Source organism: Macadamia integrifolia, chromosome 14 (assembly GCF_013358625.1).
Source record: "Macadamia integrifolia cultivar HAES 741 chromosome 14, SCU_Mint_v3, whole genome shotgun sequence".
Taxonomy (NCBI): Eukaryota; Viridiplantae; Streptophyta; class Magnoliopsida; order Proteales; family Proteaceae; genus Macadamia; species Macadamia integrifolia.
Genome location: NC_056570.1, coordinates 9794643 through 9812314, shown reverse-complemented (window position 1 = coordinate 9812314; position 17672 = coordinate 9794643). Strand labels below are relative to the sequence as shown.

Genomic DNA, 17672 nt, shown 5'->3' with positions numbered 1-17672 from the left:
TGTTTATTTTATTTATTTATTGTAAAAACTATCGTTCTTTATTGGAAATTTGGAATTAGCAAAAGGGTTCTCGGCACGAAATTTTTTAAAAAAGAAAAAGTGTAATAATTTATGGGAAAAAAATTTTCTCCTGGTTTTTCTGTATTATATATATTTTTTCTATCATGAACATATATGGTCTTCAACCCCCCAAAAAAAATTAGCATATGGGTCTTGCACCTTAAAAAAATAAAATAAATATATGGATCCAAGAGGATTATATTATTTTTCGTGCCATCATTGGTGTGAGATTCCCTTATCCCTCTATATTACCATGATGGGGAAACCTTCTTTAGAAATTTAATATCAGACGCGATGACCAAAGGAAATAATTTGTGTTCTAAAATTATTATATGGCAATCCATGTGGAGCTGAAAATTTGTGTATATTGTTTACCTATCAAATTTGAGTCTACTTTCAATTGTTTTTTGGGTAAAAGTCCAATCTGAATTCATTAAGTAGTAAAATAAGATTTTGAAAAAAGCAGAGACCATAGTGGAAATATATGAATACATATGAGAAATACATTGAATCTTGATACCATGTCTTTCTTGAAGTATTAAATGGTTAAATTTTCGAAAGTACCTTTCAATGTGACATATAAGGGCCCGTTTGATAACACAATGGTTGACCCGAAAAGGAAAAAAAAAAAAATGATATATAACACAAGGGATCTTGTCTACTTCTTAGGTAAGGGCAAGCCAAATTATATTTTTCCATATAACAAGTAACGACACACACAAACATTGAAGAATTGAAGAAAAATGGGGCCAAGTTACCTAGGACGATCATCTTGACGAGTTCAAACTTAAAATGAGATGTGGACTATGCTTGTCAGGATGACCCAGTTTTTACCATGTGGTAGATGAATAGGATTCAAATTTTATAGATAGGTAGACCTTAAGATCCCCAGCTTATATGTTAGGTTTCAATCCAGAGACTGTCTTATTTTTTTTGGGGGACAAATTGATATTGTCAAGTGGTAAAATGAAGCATTAAAAATCTAGGGATTACACAAAAAGGTCCACTAACATAGACAACCAATTGAAAAATACAAGTATACATATCAATACAGAGGAGAATGTTTGATTGAATCAGGTTCTGAAATTTTATGTTAAAATTTTCACACCCTCTCATCAGGTAAAAATTGGAGATCCACCTTGACAACCATGAAGATGATGTGTTCTAGTGAACTTTTTTTTTTTTTTTATCAAAATAAAAAATTTCACTAATTAAGGAAGGTAAGTTAGAACATTAATGTCAAGGTTAACAGTGTTAATGTAAAGCCTATTGTTCATAGCCTTTCTAACTAAACTGTGCATAATGAGAACTTGGTCGGTGTTAGGCCTTAACCAAAATTTGGTTTTAAACAAAACATTGTGGACAATAAACAGTAGTAAACTAGTAGTAATGAGTTCCAAGGCCACAATTTAATGCTCCCCTCAAAAAATTGATCTTCCTTTTATCTCCTTAGAATAATTTCAGATCTCTTTTATCATCCATCCTCCATCTGATGCATGCTCCATCCCATAGAGTATGTCTCGAGCGTTGACCTCCAAAGCTTCTTGTTAAATTATAAGAAACACTAATTCAATAAAAAAAAAATTCACCAACAAGGTAGATGCATATCAGCCGACGTCATTTCCAATACCTAAGCCTATACTAGATCGGTGCCATGATACAATTAGAGGGTAAAATGGTAAAATAAAAAAAAAAAACTTGATTTCGAAATCTTTGGGAGCAAAATCATCCAGTAGCCCAATCCTATGCCGTAATCCATGATACGGACCTTCTTCTTTTTTTTTTTTTTCAGTAGAACATTTTATGGACCAGTGTGTAAGTGTGGTCCCCCATATTTATTTCAAATGGGGACATATTTAATTGCCAAAATACCCTATCTTGGCCACATGAAGAGTTAATTTGTTTTACCAAAAAATCAATAAAGATTGATTTGGCCATCAATTTGATTTGGTAAGACATTTTTTTTTTGGTGAACGAGGAATTTATTGAATCGTGTTCCGATTATAAATCAAGGCTTCATTTTTACAAAATTGTAGAAACCAAGAAGTGGAATTAAGTCACACTCTCCTACACCAGAAGAACATGCCTTTCCTGATAAGGGAATCAACTATACAATTAGCTTTTTTTTTTTTTTTGGTAATGAGCTATACAATTAACTACCCATAGAACATAGTGAAATGAACAACTAAGTGGGGAAAGAACAAATGAATATGATGTCCTCAACAGACACTGCTAAGTTATCAGATTCCACCTTAAATCTGAAATAACCCAAACTGATGGCAGATAAAACACTCAGTACCCGGTAAAGAAGATGAGAGGGCCCAAGAGGAATTTATTTGCTAGCAATGTGTAATGTAACTTCTCGTGTTCCCATCTTATTCACCGTCGGATGGGGTGGGAGGTATTTCAATCATTCGTTGTTCCACTAGAAGTATGCTCGCCTGTACATATGGATCAGGTGTCAACAGACTCCGCACCTCGCCCTTCTTCACCCTTTTAAAAGGGCAGGCAGGTGGGACATGTTTGGAACTTGAACCATATGTGCAGGTGGACGTATGTGTAGAGGAATTTAACTCAGAAAGATCCAGGAGATGACCTCTAATTGTGATAGCAAGAGGGGTGTCTCAGAGAGAGAGAGAGAGAGAGTTCACGGCTAGGAGTGCAGTGGCAATGGAGGCAGAGAAAGGAGAGGACAATGTTAGTGTTTCATTGGTGGATTGCATGTGATGTAGCAGCGATGGATCGTACATTGAATTGCTTCCCAACATATCCAATGGTCTTAAGTGTCTGCGTAGGAGATTCCATTAGTTACACCCATCGTTGTGTACATCATTTTTCTAAAAATAAAAAAAGATATAAGACCCTCCATATTGGTGATATATAAAAAAAAAAAAATCCACCCACATCCAAATTCTATTAAAAAAAGTGCAAACCCCTCCCCCTGGGGGAAAACTTTGTTCATCCACTTAAGGGCAAAACTGAGGGTACAATAAACATGAGATCCTCTAGAAAAGAAGATTTTCATAACTTTTTTTTTTTTTTTCTGGTGGAAATGATTTTCATAACTTAGTTTGAGAAATGAAAAGGGATCGAGTTTCTATATTAAACAAAAATCTGTTCACCATGACTAATACGGGCCACTTTGGGGGGGGGGGTCTCATCCCTTTGATCGCATAGTGATGTTTACCTCACGGTGAAGAAAAACTTTTTCCACATTAGAAAAAACCCAATTTACAATCCAATTGTTGGCATTTGAAATTGAGTGTAGGAAAGGTTCCTACTGTAGGCAGATAGGATTAAGTCTGGATTCTCTATCATGGGTAATTACCAGTGAAATGGAATCTCCCTTATTTATAGTTGTGTCAGGTAGGATGAAGATTCTGCTTTATTGGTAATTAAACGATATCCATATTCGATATATCTCTCTATTGAGATGAAATTTAGCTACAACCAAGTAGCTGCAACCCTTGTGACAGCCTAAAAAATGAAATTTAAAAGGGTATTTTGAAAAATACTATACAGGGTATTTATGAACCTAAGAGGAGTTGAATTATTTTATTTCTTTAGCTATCAGTCGGGGCTGGCTGCAACCGGTAACAGCCAAATTTTTCCCTCTCAATTGTGGACGAAGGAAAACTGTCTTCCCAAGATATCTTTTCCACTGCAATCGACAGTGTTTGCACTAGTCTTTAGACGCCTTACAGCACAAAATGGCTGCTCTTCCGGCGTCGGACATTCGACATATCTTTAATCCGCCATTGCCACATTCCTGCAATGATTCAAACTCTCGTCAGAACGCCACAAACTTATCCCTTCAAAACTCAAAACCCACCAACCAGTCCTTGGATTCACCTCTCTCAATTAAGCGAAACTCTCTCTCGTTCCTTCATGGTCCGCCAGACTCATGTTCATATGCTCCTATCATTGAATCTTGTACATGTCCCCATCTGGGAAAACAGATTCACGCCCACTCTATTAAAAATGGGTTTTGTGGGCATGAGTTTTTAGAAACTAAGCTGCTGGAAATGTATGGCAGGTGTGGTTGCGTTGAGCAAGCAAGGTTGTTGTTCGAGAAAATGCCCCTGAGAAATATATACTCATGGACAGCTATTATTACTGTTTTTTCTGTTCATTGTTACCTTGAGGAGTGTCTTTCACTGTTTCAAGAACTACTATTTGAAGGGATAAATTTGGAGTTTTTCATATTTCCTGTGCTTTTGAAGGTTTGCAGTGCTCTGGGTACGCTAAAACTGGGAAGGCAGCTACATGGGTTTGTCATTAAGAGTGGGTTCATTATGAACATTTATGTGGGGAATGCTTTGATAGATATGTATGGCAAGTGTGGAAGCTTGGGTGATGCCAAGGAGGTTTTAGCTATGATTCCCCAAAGAGACATTGTTTCATGGAATTCTATAGTCACTGGTTGTGCAACTAATAGTCTGGTCTTTGAGGCATTGGAGTTACTAGAGAATATGAGATTATTAGACAAGTTGTCACCTAATCTTGTTTCTTGGAGTGCAGTGATTGCTGGATTTGCCCAAAACGGATATGACAAGGAAGCTTTGGAGTTGCTTCATAGAATGCAGGCAGCAGGGGTTAAGCCGAATGCCCGCACCCTGGCTAGCATACTGCCTGCTTGTGCCAGATTGCAAACATTAAGTCTTGGCAAGGAAATCCATGGTTATACAACCAGGCATGGATTTCTGTCCAACCCTTTTGTTATTAATGGGTTGCTTGATTTATATCGGAGGTGTAGTGACATGGATAGTGCTCTCACCATCTTTTCGAAGCTTTCAGAGAGGAACCTAATCTCGTTCAACACTATGGTTGTTGGGTATTATGAGAATGGTGAGGTCGATAAAGCAAAGAAGCTGTTTGATCAAATGGAGCTTCTTGGGATCAACAGAGATATTACTACGTGGAACTCAATGGTTTCAGGTTATGTAGGAAATGGTATGTTTGATGAAGCTCTGCAGATGTTTAGAGATATGCAGACGGAAGAACTAATCGAGTCTGACTCTTTCACCTTAGGGAGCATTCTTACTGTCTGTGCTGACTTGGCTTCCCTGAAACAGGGGAAAGAGATACATTCTTATGCCATCCTTAGAGGCCTACAGTCTAATCCCTTTGTGGGTGGTGCATTGGTAGAGATGTATTGTAAATGCAATGATCTAGTAGCAGCACAGTTGGTTTTTGATGAGGTACTTGAAAAGGATACGGCAACATGGAACATTTTAATCTCAGGCTATGCCCGCTGTAATCAGATGGAGGAGGTACAAGAACTTCTTCAAAAGATGAAAATAGCTGGGTTTGATCCAAATACATATACCTGGAATGGAATCATAGCAGGTTATGTGGAAAATGGCCACAATGAATCAGCTCTACAAGCGTTCTCTCAGATGCTGCATGCCTCAGATTTAAGGCCAGATGTTTACACGGTAGGAATAGTTTTACCTGCCTGCTCGAGGTTAGCAAGCATCGAGCGAGGCCAGCAGGTTCACGCCCATGCAATCCGATGTGGTTTTGACATCACTGTCCAAATTGGGGCAGCCCTTGTGGACATGTATGCCAAATGTGGATGTCTAAAGCGTGCACAGTTGGCCTTCAATAGGATATCAAAGCCCAACCTGGTGTCCTGGAATGCCATGCTGGCTGGATATGCCATGCATGGAAAAGGAAAGGAAGGAATCACTCTCTTCCGTGAAATGCTGGCTTATGGTATCATACCAAATGCTGTGACCTTCCTATCTGTACTGTCTTTGTGTGTTCATGCTGGGTCTCTTGACCAAGGGAAGGAGTACTTTGATTTGATGGCTCATTACAATGTGGAACCTTCAGTAAAACACTACACTTGTATGGTTGATCTCCTCAGTCGTGCAGGATGGCTTAGTGAAGCTTATGAGCTTGTTAAGAAGATGCCTGTGGAAGCTGATTCTGTGACATGGGGTGCCTTGCTCGGTGGCTGTGTCATCCATAGGAATGTTGAATTAGGGGAAATTGCAGCAAACTGGCTAATCAAATTGGAACCACATAATGCTGCAAACTATGTTCTTCTGGCAAACTTGTATGCTTATGCAAGGAGATGGGACAATCTTGCGCACACAAGGCTGATTGTCAAGGACAGAGGAATGCAAAAGAGCCCAGGATGTAGTTGGATCGAGGATAGATATCAGACTCATGTGTTTCTTGCTTGTGACAGATCTCACAAAAGGGCAGAGGAGATATATTCTACATTGGATAATTTGACCATTCAAATGGGGTTAGAAGGTTATAGAACTCATGTAAGTGGAATATGATAGCTTGGTATTCATAGCAAAGTACCACATAAAACTTCTGTATAGTGTATGCAACTGTCCCACAAATCACTGGAAAACATGATTTTACTGATACATGCTTCATATTCAACCTGTGTCATGTATACAGATTTCACAACTGCTCCTCCCTTAACTCCCTTCCCAGGTTGCGGCTACCAATGGAAACAAACAAATAAACAAATAGCCAATTGCCCACTCCTAGCACTAGCAACCTGACTTTCCTTTGAACTTCTAATTGGATATTGATATGAAAGTGACGACTAAAGTGGACTGTTGAAGATCAGTTGGCATCTCAGTCAGCTCCCAATTCATAGATTCAATACAGATCCAATGACTCGAGCACCCTACGAGCTTGGATATGCAGATCCATCTGCCTCTGCTCAGGGTCAAGGGTTGACCCGAACTGGCTTGCTGCCCATATCAGTGATGCTGACCTCTCACCCATAAGTCGCTTCATGTCTTCATGTATAGTCGCCATGGGAGGCCTTTCCCTACCATTTACATGTCCAATAAGTAGCAACAGGAACTCCCCACATCTTATTCTGAACCAAAGAGAAGCACATTTCTTTCTTTATCAGTAGATGTTGAAATAGCCATTTAAGAATTGTGAGTTGCTTAAAAAATATGAAGGTACCAAAGCAATTATTAAGGAATAAATGACAGGTTTTCCTCTTTGAAACCTGCTACAATTAATTGAGGAGTGAATAATGGGTTAAGCCATGTGACCAAGCTGGTGAAGTTTAATATATGTTAGATTCAATGAAACATGATACAAACTAAGTACTCTTCAGCCAATTATTGGCAGCACCAAGCCCGGTTTAGAGGTATTCCCTCAAAACTTGGAGGAAACCCAAAATCCGAAGGCACAGTTGTAAACAGGCACCAAGTGTTGGTTAAGTACAATGATGAATTTAGATTTAAATAACTCCATATTTGCAGAAAAGAAAATGTACGACATTTAAATAAAAGAACGTAAAAAGTTAATAACAAGACCCCCCTCCCCCACCCCCTCCAAATAAAAAAATAATAAAAAAATTGCATCAGTTGTCCATGCCACAAATTTTTTGTATCAACCAAGTAGCACAATCATCTAAATCCAGAATATTACTCTTTTTTATGGTAGGAAGCTCCATTTGCAACACAACATGACACTGTATATCCTTTGGCATATGCTATTCAATCAGCAACAAGGTATACATTATTGCAAGGAAAAAGTGTTAGCATATAGAATAGTAGCTGGACAAAATTGAGAAAATAAAAATCACCTTATGCCTTCATCCACTAATTTGTCTTTAATGAGCTCTGTAATTTTCTCAAATCCATTGCATGCCTCAAAATCCTGGAAAAGAAATAGCCATAACAGGTTTATGAACCACAGAGAAAAGGATGAGATAAAAGAACACACTTTACTGATTTTGACCAACAACAAAGAATGTAAAAAATACATCAATCTTATAATCAATAAAATTACAGCTCCAAATGTTGACATATCTACCCTGTAATTTGTTCTACTTTGATCTCGACTTAAATTTGAATGTCCAAAGACATTACAAAAGCGATATGAGTTTAGCTAACACCTGGTACAACTGCATCACCCAAAATCAAGCCCAAATGACATACAAGTTACTGACGATTCTGCAAATGGCCACTGATGCTTATTTGAGGGCTCTCTCACAATGGGTCTAGGAAACCCTAAAATCTGAGGCTATTGGCCCGAGGTTGAATTATGAACAATAACAGAGGAGGAAATTAGGGTGGAAATAGTAGGTCAGTTCTAGGACTCCAGATATAAAGTTTCTTTTTTGAGATTTCCCACAAAAGAAAGGTTTTGAAAGCAATCGATTTTCATCGATGGACAAGCTCTTGTTGTAAAAAGCTATGAGTTTCAAACAGAAACTGGAGTTAGGGAATATGGGATGTGAAACAGCAGATGGTAAAAGAGAATAACAGAAATAGAAGAGATCAAGTTTAAAAGAAGATGGAATGACCAAGAAATACAGAGAAAATAATAGGACATATCAACTCCTTAGGGTTTTATGGCTGCAACATCATTGCCATTATTTGAAGAATTATGATTATGAAGGATGATGAAATGGAAATATATCCATCAAACCTTTTAAAAAGGTTTTAGATTGATTAATCTCACTTCTACAAGCAAAACAGAAAAACCATGATTGCAAGGGCGGTCTAGTACCTAGTTGTAAAGATGTTCTTTTCCTAATCGAAGAATTGTGTGGAAGGTATTTCAAGGATATCTTTTAAAACCCCCGGTGGAAGGGGATCTTAACATTAAAAAGCTGAAGCTCTCTCTCAAACAACCTAAGCATACAAGGAGGGTGGGCAAGTATTTGATGAGGATGCCAAGCTATTAGAACATCCACTCTGGTTGCTACATGCGTCATTAAAAGGTGTAGTTTTCGTTTAATAGCATTTGGCATAAGGTGGTGGAAGAGTATTTAAGGTCGCTCTTTGTTGGAAATGGTAGTCAAATGTGAAGAGAAGGCAAAGAAACATATTCCAGCTAGGAAATTGAAGAGAGCGAGGAGCCCAAAAAGAAGCTACAAGAGGGAAAAGATGACAAATAGGTAAGTCAGCCTACAAGGATGACCTCTCAACCATATTATAAAAATAAGATATTAGAATCGATAAAAAGATTCTTAACTACAACATACTTCAGGCCTTATGGGATAAAAGCGTAGCTCAAAGAAATTGTTACATCATTCTGATGGTTGTAAGAAAACCGACCACTAACTAAAACAAAATAAAAGTCAAGAATTGATCAAATGAATACAGGCATATCACCGCATTCAAGGAGCCCCTAACCAGGAATCTATTAGAAGCTACCATACCGTCTGATTAGCTGATGAATCCAGCATGACAGAGACTAAAGCATCCAAGCATGCACCTTGGACAAGGGGCCCTCGAGTCGATAATATATTCATCAACACCTGCAGGTGACCAAACTATCAGTCCTTCTCCAACACTTACACACCATGTGTCTCAAAAAAATTTTAAGATACCCAAGCTAAATCAAGGAAATTTTAGTTGAATACTTCAGAGATGGAGTAACAGAAGATCCAGACACTCAAAAGAGATGCAGTGTTTGAGTAACTTGTAGAGATCGTTATGGGAATTAGAACTAAAAAAATGCAACAACTTGATAGGATGTATTTGCATGAATAAGAAAGCCATTCATCCCAAAAATAACAAGAAAGAATTCCATGACTGAAAAGTGGGGGAGAAAATAAAACCAAATCAAATTAATGCATAAACAGCATCAATCAAATCAACCAAGTGCTGATGATAAATCCGTCTACGTGCACATCTGAAAGCGACTTCCATGATGATTGGAGGAAATCGTAAAACTTGTAAATCCACTTTGCTACCTACCATTTCCTTTTTCAAAAATCAACTTTGCTACCATTCCTTTATCTCAAATCATTTTCAGTATTTTAGAACCATTTGCGATGAGAATTATCGATTCAACAACCAAAGCAATCCACATTAAGCATAACTGTAGGGTGAAGGGTGAAGGGAAACTTATACTTTGATTGCTTTATGTTGATGGGCAAAAGCTGTGCTTTCCCTGTGGAGTAGACAACATCCTTCCAGAACTCTAAGCGCAAGTGCAAGTTCAGTGTCTGTTGAAGGACTAGTTATCTTCATAGGCTCCACACTGAATATATGATCTAAAGTTGGTGCTTGTTCATCCTTCGATTGCTTAAAAGAATTCTCAAACAAAACAGGAACCACTGTTACGTAGCATAAAATTTTAAGGTCAGCCATTCGATAGCAGCAAGTTCATAAGAAATTGCAATATATCCAATAAAAAGAGAAGGCACAACTAGACTATAACAACAAGGGGAAACTAGTACAATAAAATAAACAATGCTCAAGGTCAACAAATACGGAAAACGCCCACCGTGGAGACGAAATGGGAAATTTTTCTTTATGAACATTTCAAGAATCAAGCAGATTACGAATTAGATAGAGCTGATTATCATTCCAGCTCTCGCAAAGACGAGACCCAGAAGCCCTAAAATTGAATCCTGCTAGCAGAGAAGCGTGGATCGGAAGGAGGAATTTCAAAGGGTAAATCAAGAAAACGTAAATACATAGAGGAAGAGAGACTACCTTGGAGTTCAGGGAGAGATTGGCCATGGTAGAAGAGGCGAATCATAGAATCAGACTCAGCGACCGATTGGAGGAACTTGAGAATGCTGCGAAGTCCACGGACTCGGAGGAATGAGAACTCAGCTCTGGCGTCTCTCAAACCGGTGCGGAGGGCGAGGGTCACCTCCCTGTAGAGTCGCCGCTTGTGGAGGGAATTCACCAAGTCTGCAACCGCCGGTGTAGATGATGATGCAGACTCAGGCTGCGACTGAGACTGAGATTGAGATTCCAAATTTAAACCCTCGCTCCACAGTGCCTTCTTCAGATACATCCTTCAAGGGTCTCTGTCTCTCTCTTCTCTCTCTCTAACCTCTGTACTCTCTATATCGCTCGCCTTGCTACATAATGCTCTAGTCCTCTGTCCTACTGCTCTCTCTACCCATGACCTCCGAAGAAGAAGGGCTGATAAAAATGGGCTAGGCTGGGCTTTTGTTGGGCTGGGCCTCTTCTGACTTGGGCACCAGAACCTCGGATTGTGCAAGTGGATCTCAGGTACTGAGCTAATTTGCTTTTCCTCAAGTAGTCAGGTGTGGTCTCATTGCCAACTGAGCTCTCCCCTTGAGGTTTAATGTTATTAATTCTCGCCTTATTCAACATTGCTATTCAAGCATCCAATCTAGAGGGATTGATCGAAACCGAAAATATAATATCTGTAAATCGAAGTGATATCGAACCCTAATGCTTGATCAGTTGGAAAATGAAGTTTTTATACTCAACTCGCCCTTTTCAAAACCTGGTGACTAAGGTAAATCATGTTTTGTTCTTATTTTTTAAAGGTTAAAACATCTCTCCCCTCACCTGAACTAAGGAGAAATATCAACTTGATCCACCATATTTCTGAAAATATCACTCCCCTCCCCTATAAGAAAAAGATGTTATCTAACCGTCCCAACCGTTAGATTTGACTATTAAGTCAAATGAAAATTTTTTATAATCCCTAAAATACCACCTTTCCCTCAATCTCCTTTTCCCCCTTTCTCTGAAAAATTGTCCGTAAGGAACCCCAACTACCGGCATCACCACCCCCTCCTCAGTCCTCACCTATAGGCAAAGGGTGTTGAACCAGCTCTACACCTCAGCATCAAATGGAGGACTAATGAGATATTTGTCATTTTGGTACTGATGGCACTCTTCACCACATTCATCACCACTCCAACGGTTATGATGCTCTACAAGCCCGCATGCCGTACAGGCCTCCCTGCCCAACACAAGCTCCAACGTGAGTCCCCCTCCAACGCCAAAGCCAAAGACAAGCTACGCATCCTGACCTGTGTACACGGCCCTGGCAACGTACCCTCACTCATCAACCTCATCGAGTCCATTCGTGGCAACAAGGGGATCCCCTCTCAAGCTTTACGTCATGCACCTGGTGGAACTCACTGAGCGAACCTCCTCCATTATCATGGCCCAACGGGCTCGCAGGAACGACCTTTCATTGACCGTCTACGCAATGGAGATTCCCACGACGGCGTCACCGAAGCCTTCGAGGCTTACGGCCAACTCGGCCGAGTCAAGGTTCGGACCATGACGGCAATCTCGGCCCTACACACTATGCACAAGGATGTTTGCTAAGTGGCAGAGAAGAAGCGGGTAAGCATGATCATCCTGCCCTTCCATAAGCAGGGCAGAGGGGACGGGTCTGGGTCCTGGCCGGGTGAGTTGGAGAACGTGGGTCACAGCTGGAGGATTGTGAACTAGAGGATCCTTAAGGACTCACCCTGCTCCGCGGCAGTTCTGGTGAACCGTCACCTGGGCGGTTTCGGTGGGTCCAAGCGGATCATTCTGTCGACCAGTGCCCCAGTGGCAAAGAGAGTCTGTGTCGTTTTCTTCGGTGAGCCCGACGACCGCGAGGGTTTGGAGTTGGGGGGAAGGATGGCGGAGCATCCCGAGATTAAAGTCACCGTGGTACGGTTCTTGGAGGACCAAGGAGCGGCGCCCAACAGAATCATGCTGCGTCCGACGCCGGGAAAGTCTTGGGAGAATAATTACAGCTTCTCCACCGCCGTCATTGATCGGGAGAGGGAGAAGAAGTTGGATGAAGTGGCGGTGGCGGAGTTCCGGAGGAGGTGGGAAGGGATGGCGGAGTATACGGAGAGGGTAGCAAAAGAGAACATCGTGGAAGGTGTGGTAGCCATAAGAAGCAAAAACGGGAGAAAGAGGGAAAGGGTGTATTTTAGGGATTATAAAATAATTTAACTTGACTTAACAACCCAATCTAATGTTGAGGCTGTTAGTATCTTTTTCTTGTAGGGGAGAGAAGTGATTTTAAAAAAGGTAGTGGGTCAAGTTGATATTTCGCTTTAGTTTAGGGGAGGGGGAGTGATGTTTACCCTTTCTAAATATCTTTGTTTTTCTTTTTTTCCAAGTGAGGCTATGGTTCGTTTGGCAAGTGAGGAGAAAAACAAAGGACAATATTGAAGATGATGAACAAAAATTCTAGGATTTTTCATTTAGTTGTGGACTAAACTTATGGTCTATGAATGGTATATGGTCAAATGAAAAAAAAAAATACTGACTCGATGAGTTTCACATGACTTGACTAAAAACATTGATGCAATGAAAACTCGGACTTACTCTTTTTTTTTTTTTACCTTGACTCCTAAGTTGAAATCTGATTGATTCGATTATGTTATCAAGTGGTTTCGGATTGGGGTTTTCTGAGACAGTAATAGTAATAAAAACGAAAAACCAATTAAAAAAAACAATAGAATGAAGTAACCTGGAGGGTGGGTGAATATGTTATGCTAGTGAAATTTAAACCATTTTTGAATTATGAATTCCAAATAGTAAAATAGACACAATCACACACCAAGATATATGATGGTTCGACTCAATCTGAGTCTAGTCCACTTCCTACAAGTTTTACTTGTAAGATATTCTATTAGCTCTTCCCTTTTAGTACAGTAAATAGAGAGGAAAACATTTACATAATATTTTAAGGATAAGGGAATCCGTACAATCTCTTTTACAAGTAGAGAGTGTGACTTTTACAATCTCTTTTTAAGTAGAGAGGGACCTTACTACTCTTTTTAGAATAAGAGAAACCTACCCAATAGCTAAGTACAGTCTAGTGTATCACGTACTTCCAACTATCCAACTTAGAGTTACCTAACTCTATGACAAAGAAATAATAAGAAGTAGTGGAATAAAGTTACCTCTGTGCGGTGCAAATGATATGCAATAAAGTAAGAAAATGAGACACTTCACTTGGTCTTTAATGTCTAGGTAATATGATTGATAATAAGGAAGACCTTGTAGACTCTCCTTAGGCTTTTCCTTGTGTAGAATAAGTCACCCAATAGCTTTAGGAAAGAAAGATTAGAATTCACCTCAAATGCTTTAGTATTGTGTTTTAGTTGCTTAGGAATTGATTATTATTAACTACTAGCGATTGAGGTATTTATAGGTGAGATTAGGGCATTCAAATAGGTAAAAAATCTCATCCAAATAGTTATTTTTTTGGTGTCCCGATCAACCTCCAAAAAATAGCCGTTACAAAATATAGACGTTTGATGGTGATTTAAGCAAACCAGTCATCAACCAATCGACCTCCACTTTTAGCGGTTGACCTGCACTTTGATGGGAGCTTCAAGTCTTCATTCTTCTTTGACGGGAGCTTCAAGTCTTCATTTCTTCACCTACTTCATTCCTTTGTCTTGGCTTGAATATTTAAGCTTACTTGAACATACATGGTTCATGGAAGTTGAAATTCACCATTTTAGGTAGATTAGGAGTGTGGGCATATTTCCCAACAAAGAATTGACAAGAAACCAAAAAAGCCAAATATATATATATATATATATATTTTGCTTTTTAAATACTTGTACGACACGCCGAAACTGAATCGGACTAATAATAACCCGATAAGACAAAACAATAAAACTTGAATCAAAACTGAAACAACGATTCGATCCAATACTAATCAAAACCGGTTCAATCCGACCAAAACTGAACCAATCTGACCAGGTGGCAAATCATTCGGCCTAAAAGGACCCAAACTATTCCTGATCTAGAATTTACAAGGTCCAAGCCCAAGCCCAAGCCCAAGCCCAAGAGATTGTTAATTCCCATTATTTATTAACAAGCCGTTAGAATCTTTGTTTGCTTTTCCATTATAATAATAATTGATAGCAATTAGAGAAATAGAAAAGAAAGACAAACAAACAAGGTATTTGGAAAGAGACCCACAAGAGAAAGAAGAGATGAGGGAAGGAGCTAAGAAAAAGCAAAGGCATGGCGCATGCAAAGCAATCATTCTCTATCACTCTATTTCTATTGGATTGGGCCCACTATCTTTTTCTTTTGAAAGGGCAAATTATTGCAGAAAAGGTCTTGTCATCAATTCCGGTATTCATATCGGTCTCAGCCGATACTGATATCCATGTTAATATTGAAAGGATTGATGGTGGAGTTTTTTCTTATCGATGTGAAGTGTTAGGAAGATCAACCTCTTATCGTTAGGGTAACTTTTAGCTGTTGAGCGATGGTTTTTTCACTCGGCATCGTTAAATCATTAAGGCCGATTTTCATCCCTGCTCCACGAGTGGCTCTTGCAATTAAGATCCTTTTTGCCTTTGCATACCTCTGTTACCAATACTAATATTCATATAAATCAGTTGTATCAGGTTGGATGGAGTCATTGTACCCTCAAAAGACCGATATTTTGAGTTTTTTCTATCATTTACCTCATACCGTATTATTGATATCAGTTGCCTGTGATACTGGTACCATATCGGCCGATACAGATACTAATACAGTAATATTTGGCAGTAGTTGTTTTAAAGACCACATCGTCATCCCCTTGGCCCTTTGGAGTCTTCTCTCTCTCTTCCATCTTTCCTCTTCCCCTTGTTTATCCAGCTTGAGGGGTTGGTCAACTGCAGCACAGGCTAGAGAGAGAGAGAGAGAGAGTACAGAGATGGGTCTCCTTTCCAATAAGGTAGAGAGAAGCGAGATCAAAGCAGGCGATCACATTTACTCCTGGAGAGCCATTTATACTTACTCTCACCACGGTAGCTCAGAACCCATCTCTGTTTCTTCGTTCCATTTCTTTCTAAGAACTATTTTCAATTATATGAATTTTTCAAGGATCATGCAGACATTTTAGTTTACATATGTGATTCTGGTTTCTCACATTTCATTTTTGGTACTTTTTTTTTTTAATTATTTTAATTTCGTTTTCTCCGATTTTTATTCTGTTTAGTTCACTTGCTGGAGTTTTTTTCCTCAATGTGAATCGGTAATTGAGTTAATTTCTCCCAGGATTGGAGGGTTTCCCTCAGAAATTGTTAAAATGGCCAATCTAGAAGCTTTCCTTTTGGATTCCCTTTGTGCATTTTTGTTTTCTATACGGTTAATTGAGACCTTATGAGTCTACCCACCAGGGAGGAGAGTTTTGCTAGAAATTTTGCAGTGATGAAGAAAGGATCTCTTGTTTAGCTTGCTTGAGTCTTGTGTCTGTACATGAGATTCCTTGGTTTAAGCTATTCCAGAAGTGAGAAAGAATAAAACCTTGAAATTGAAGTACAAAAGATCATTTTTTTTATTATTATTATTATTATTATTATTATAATTGCGGAGTATAATTATTTTCTTCTTGGACAAAGCAGCATTGATAAGGATCCTGGTTTTTTCCACAGTGAAGAATTTGGTTTTGGGGTTCCTTGGTGAGGCTTCTTGTGTTTCTTCCATTGCTGAGTTAGAAAAAAAGGGGGCTGGGGCGTACCCAGTGTATGAGGCTCTTGCCACTGCAGGGTTGGGGAGGGTCATAATGCACGCAGCCTTACCCCCTGCTTCGTAGAGAGGCTGTTTCAACCCCTGACCACTTGGCCACAATGGAGCAACCTTACTACTAAGAATTTATTCTTGTCAGAAAATAAATTCGTCCAAAATAAATGCAGAATGCGCAACTTTGATGATTGTGGAGAAATTTTGTATCTCCCAGTCCTGGAGTTGGAAACTTTTCTGAAACTTCAGTTTGGATTCCTCCCCTGAACCAACTAAAGTCATAGTTAGACTTCCTTACTGAACATCTTATTTTTAGTGAATCTAACAAGTTGTCTATGGTTTTGGCTTCCTTGAGTTATGAAAGAACAATAATATCCCAAATGTTTGTCCTAATTGTAATGCGGGTTCTTATTGTGGAGATTCCTTGTTTTGATTGGACTCAAGAGGTTTTCTAAAACCACTTACTGTTTAATATATACTTAGAGCACACATTTGCTGCTTGAAGCAAAGGAAATGTTGGTTTACTGGGTTCTTCATGTGCATGTATCCATCTAGATGTTATATCTCACTTCAATGCTATGTTTTAAGTTTAAGCCGGCTGGTACCATCGTACACATCTTCTTATCTGCATCATTTGCTGCATCAATCTTGTGCAGTCCCCACTCCAATGTTCATATATTGCATATTACTTTCTGCTAGAATCGAGATCCTATACATGGCATTTCATTAGATCCTGATCATAAACCTATCATGGTGTTTGTGAAAAAGTGTGTTTAATCTCATACTACTAACCAATTCTGTTTCACACTTTGCCACCCATTTATCTGATCAAGTCAATGAAGATTCTTTTGATATATCTTAGAGCCCTAGTTCCCCCCTGCGTGGGAAAACCACATGGCTTACTGATTTTGTTGTGTTGTCCCCACATTTCATCAGATGACTGCTTTGATCACTTGAATAACTGCAGAGTAATGATACAATTTTAGCTTATGCCGAGTTTTTGAAGGAGTCTTCAATATTTTTAGTCTTTGAACTCAAATCTATCTTAACAGGGGTTATAACTGTAGAAGAAGGTCAAATTTTCAGACTGTCTATTGCTATTGATTCTCAGCTTGCAGCTGATGTCACTAATAAGTGTTGCTAGACCTGTAAGGTCATTGTTTTCTTCATTTCTGTGGGGTTCTATTGACTTTCAAATTCTATTAGGTTCATGTTGGAGGGAAGTGATAAGCATGCAAATTTTTTTGGCTTCTTTTAGTTCTTCCAGTGATAAGATAAACTTTATCATACTGATTTCTCTCTTGAGGTTAGATGGAGAAGAAGCATTATGAATATGTTTCTGAAATTCTTTTTTTTTTTTTTCAATCACAAATTAACAAGTAACCATAGTATGGCCCC

The 17672-nt window shown here is 39.0% G+C and overlaps 3 protein-coding genes and 1 pseudogene across 4 annotated transcripts in view; 3 read left to right on the top strand and 1 right to left on the bottom strand.

The window, feature by feature from the left end:
• The first annotated feature begins 3613 nt into the window (after window positions 1-3613).
• On the top strand, window positions 3614-6465 carry LOC122061524 (pentatricopeptide repeat-containing protein At2g13600-like). The gene has a single exon (XM_042624810.1). It carries the CDS (start codon window positions 3771-3773, stop codon window positions 6354-6356), a length of 2586 nt encoding a protein of 861 aa, XP_042480744.1. The 5' UTR covers window positions 3614-3770; the 3' UTR covers window positions 6357-6465.
• LOC122061526 lies at window positions 6343-10932 on the bottom strand. Its single transcript, XM_042624814.1, has 5 exons — window positions 10509-10932; window positions 9921-10126; window positions 9224-9322; window positions 7640-7713; window positions 6343-6916 (listed from the first exon to the last, which is right to left on the bottom strand). Exons 1-5 carry the CDS (start codon window positions 10816-10818, stop codon window positions 6691-6693), a joined length of 915 nt encoding a protein of 304 aa, XP_042480748.1. The 5' UTR covers window positions 10819-10932; the 3' UTR covers window positions 6343-6690.
• Window positions 10933-11244: 312 nt separating this feature from the next.
• LOC122060607 lies at window positions 11245-12743 on the top strand (annotated as a pseudogene).
• Window positions 12744-15336: 2593 nt separating this feature from the next.
• LOC122061525 (protein LEAD-SENSITIVE 1-like) overlaps window positions 15337-17672 on the top strand; it is a 3535-nt gene continuing 1199 nt past the window's right edge. The window contains exon 1 of one of the 2 annotated variants that reach the window (XM_042624812.1): window positions 15337-15559. Coding sequence is in view for 1 of the 2 variants with exons in the window: in XM_042624811.1 (XP_042480745.1) it covers window positions 15466-15559 (94 nt within the window). In the remaining variant the exon portion in view is untranslated. The remainder of the gene's footprint in view (window positions 15560-17672) is intronic. The other variant, XM_042624811.1, reaches the window with a different exon arrangement.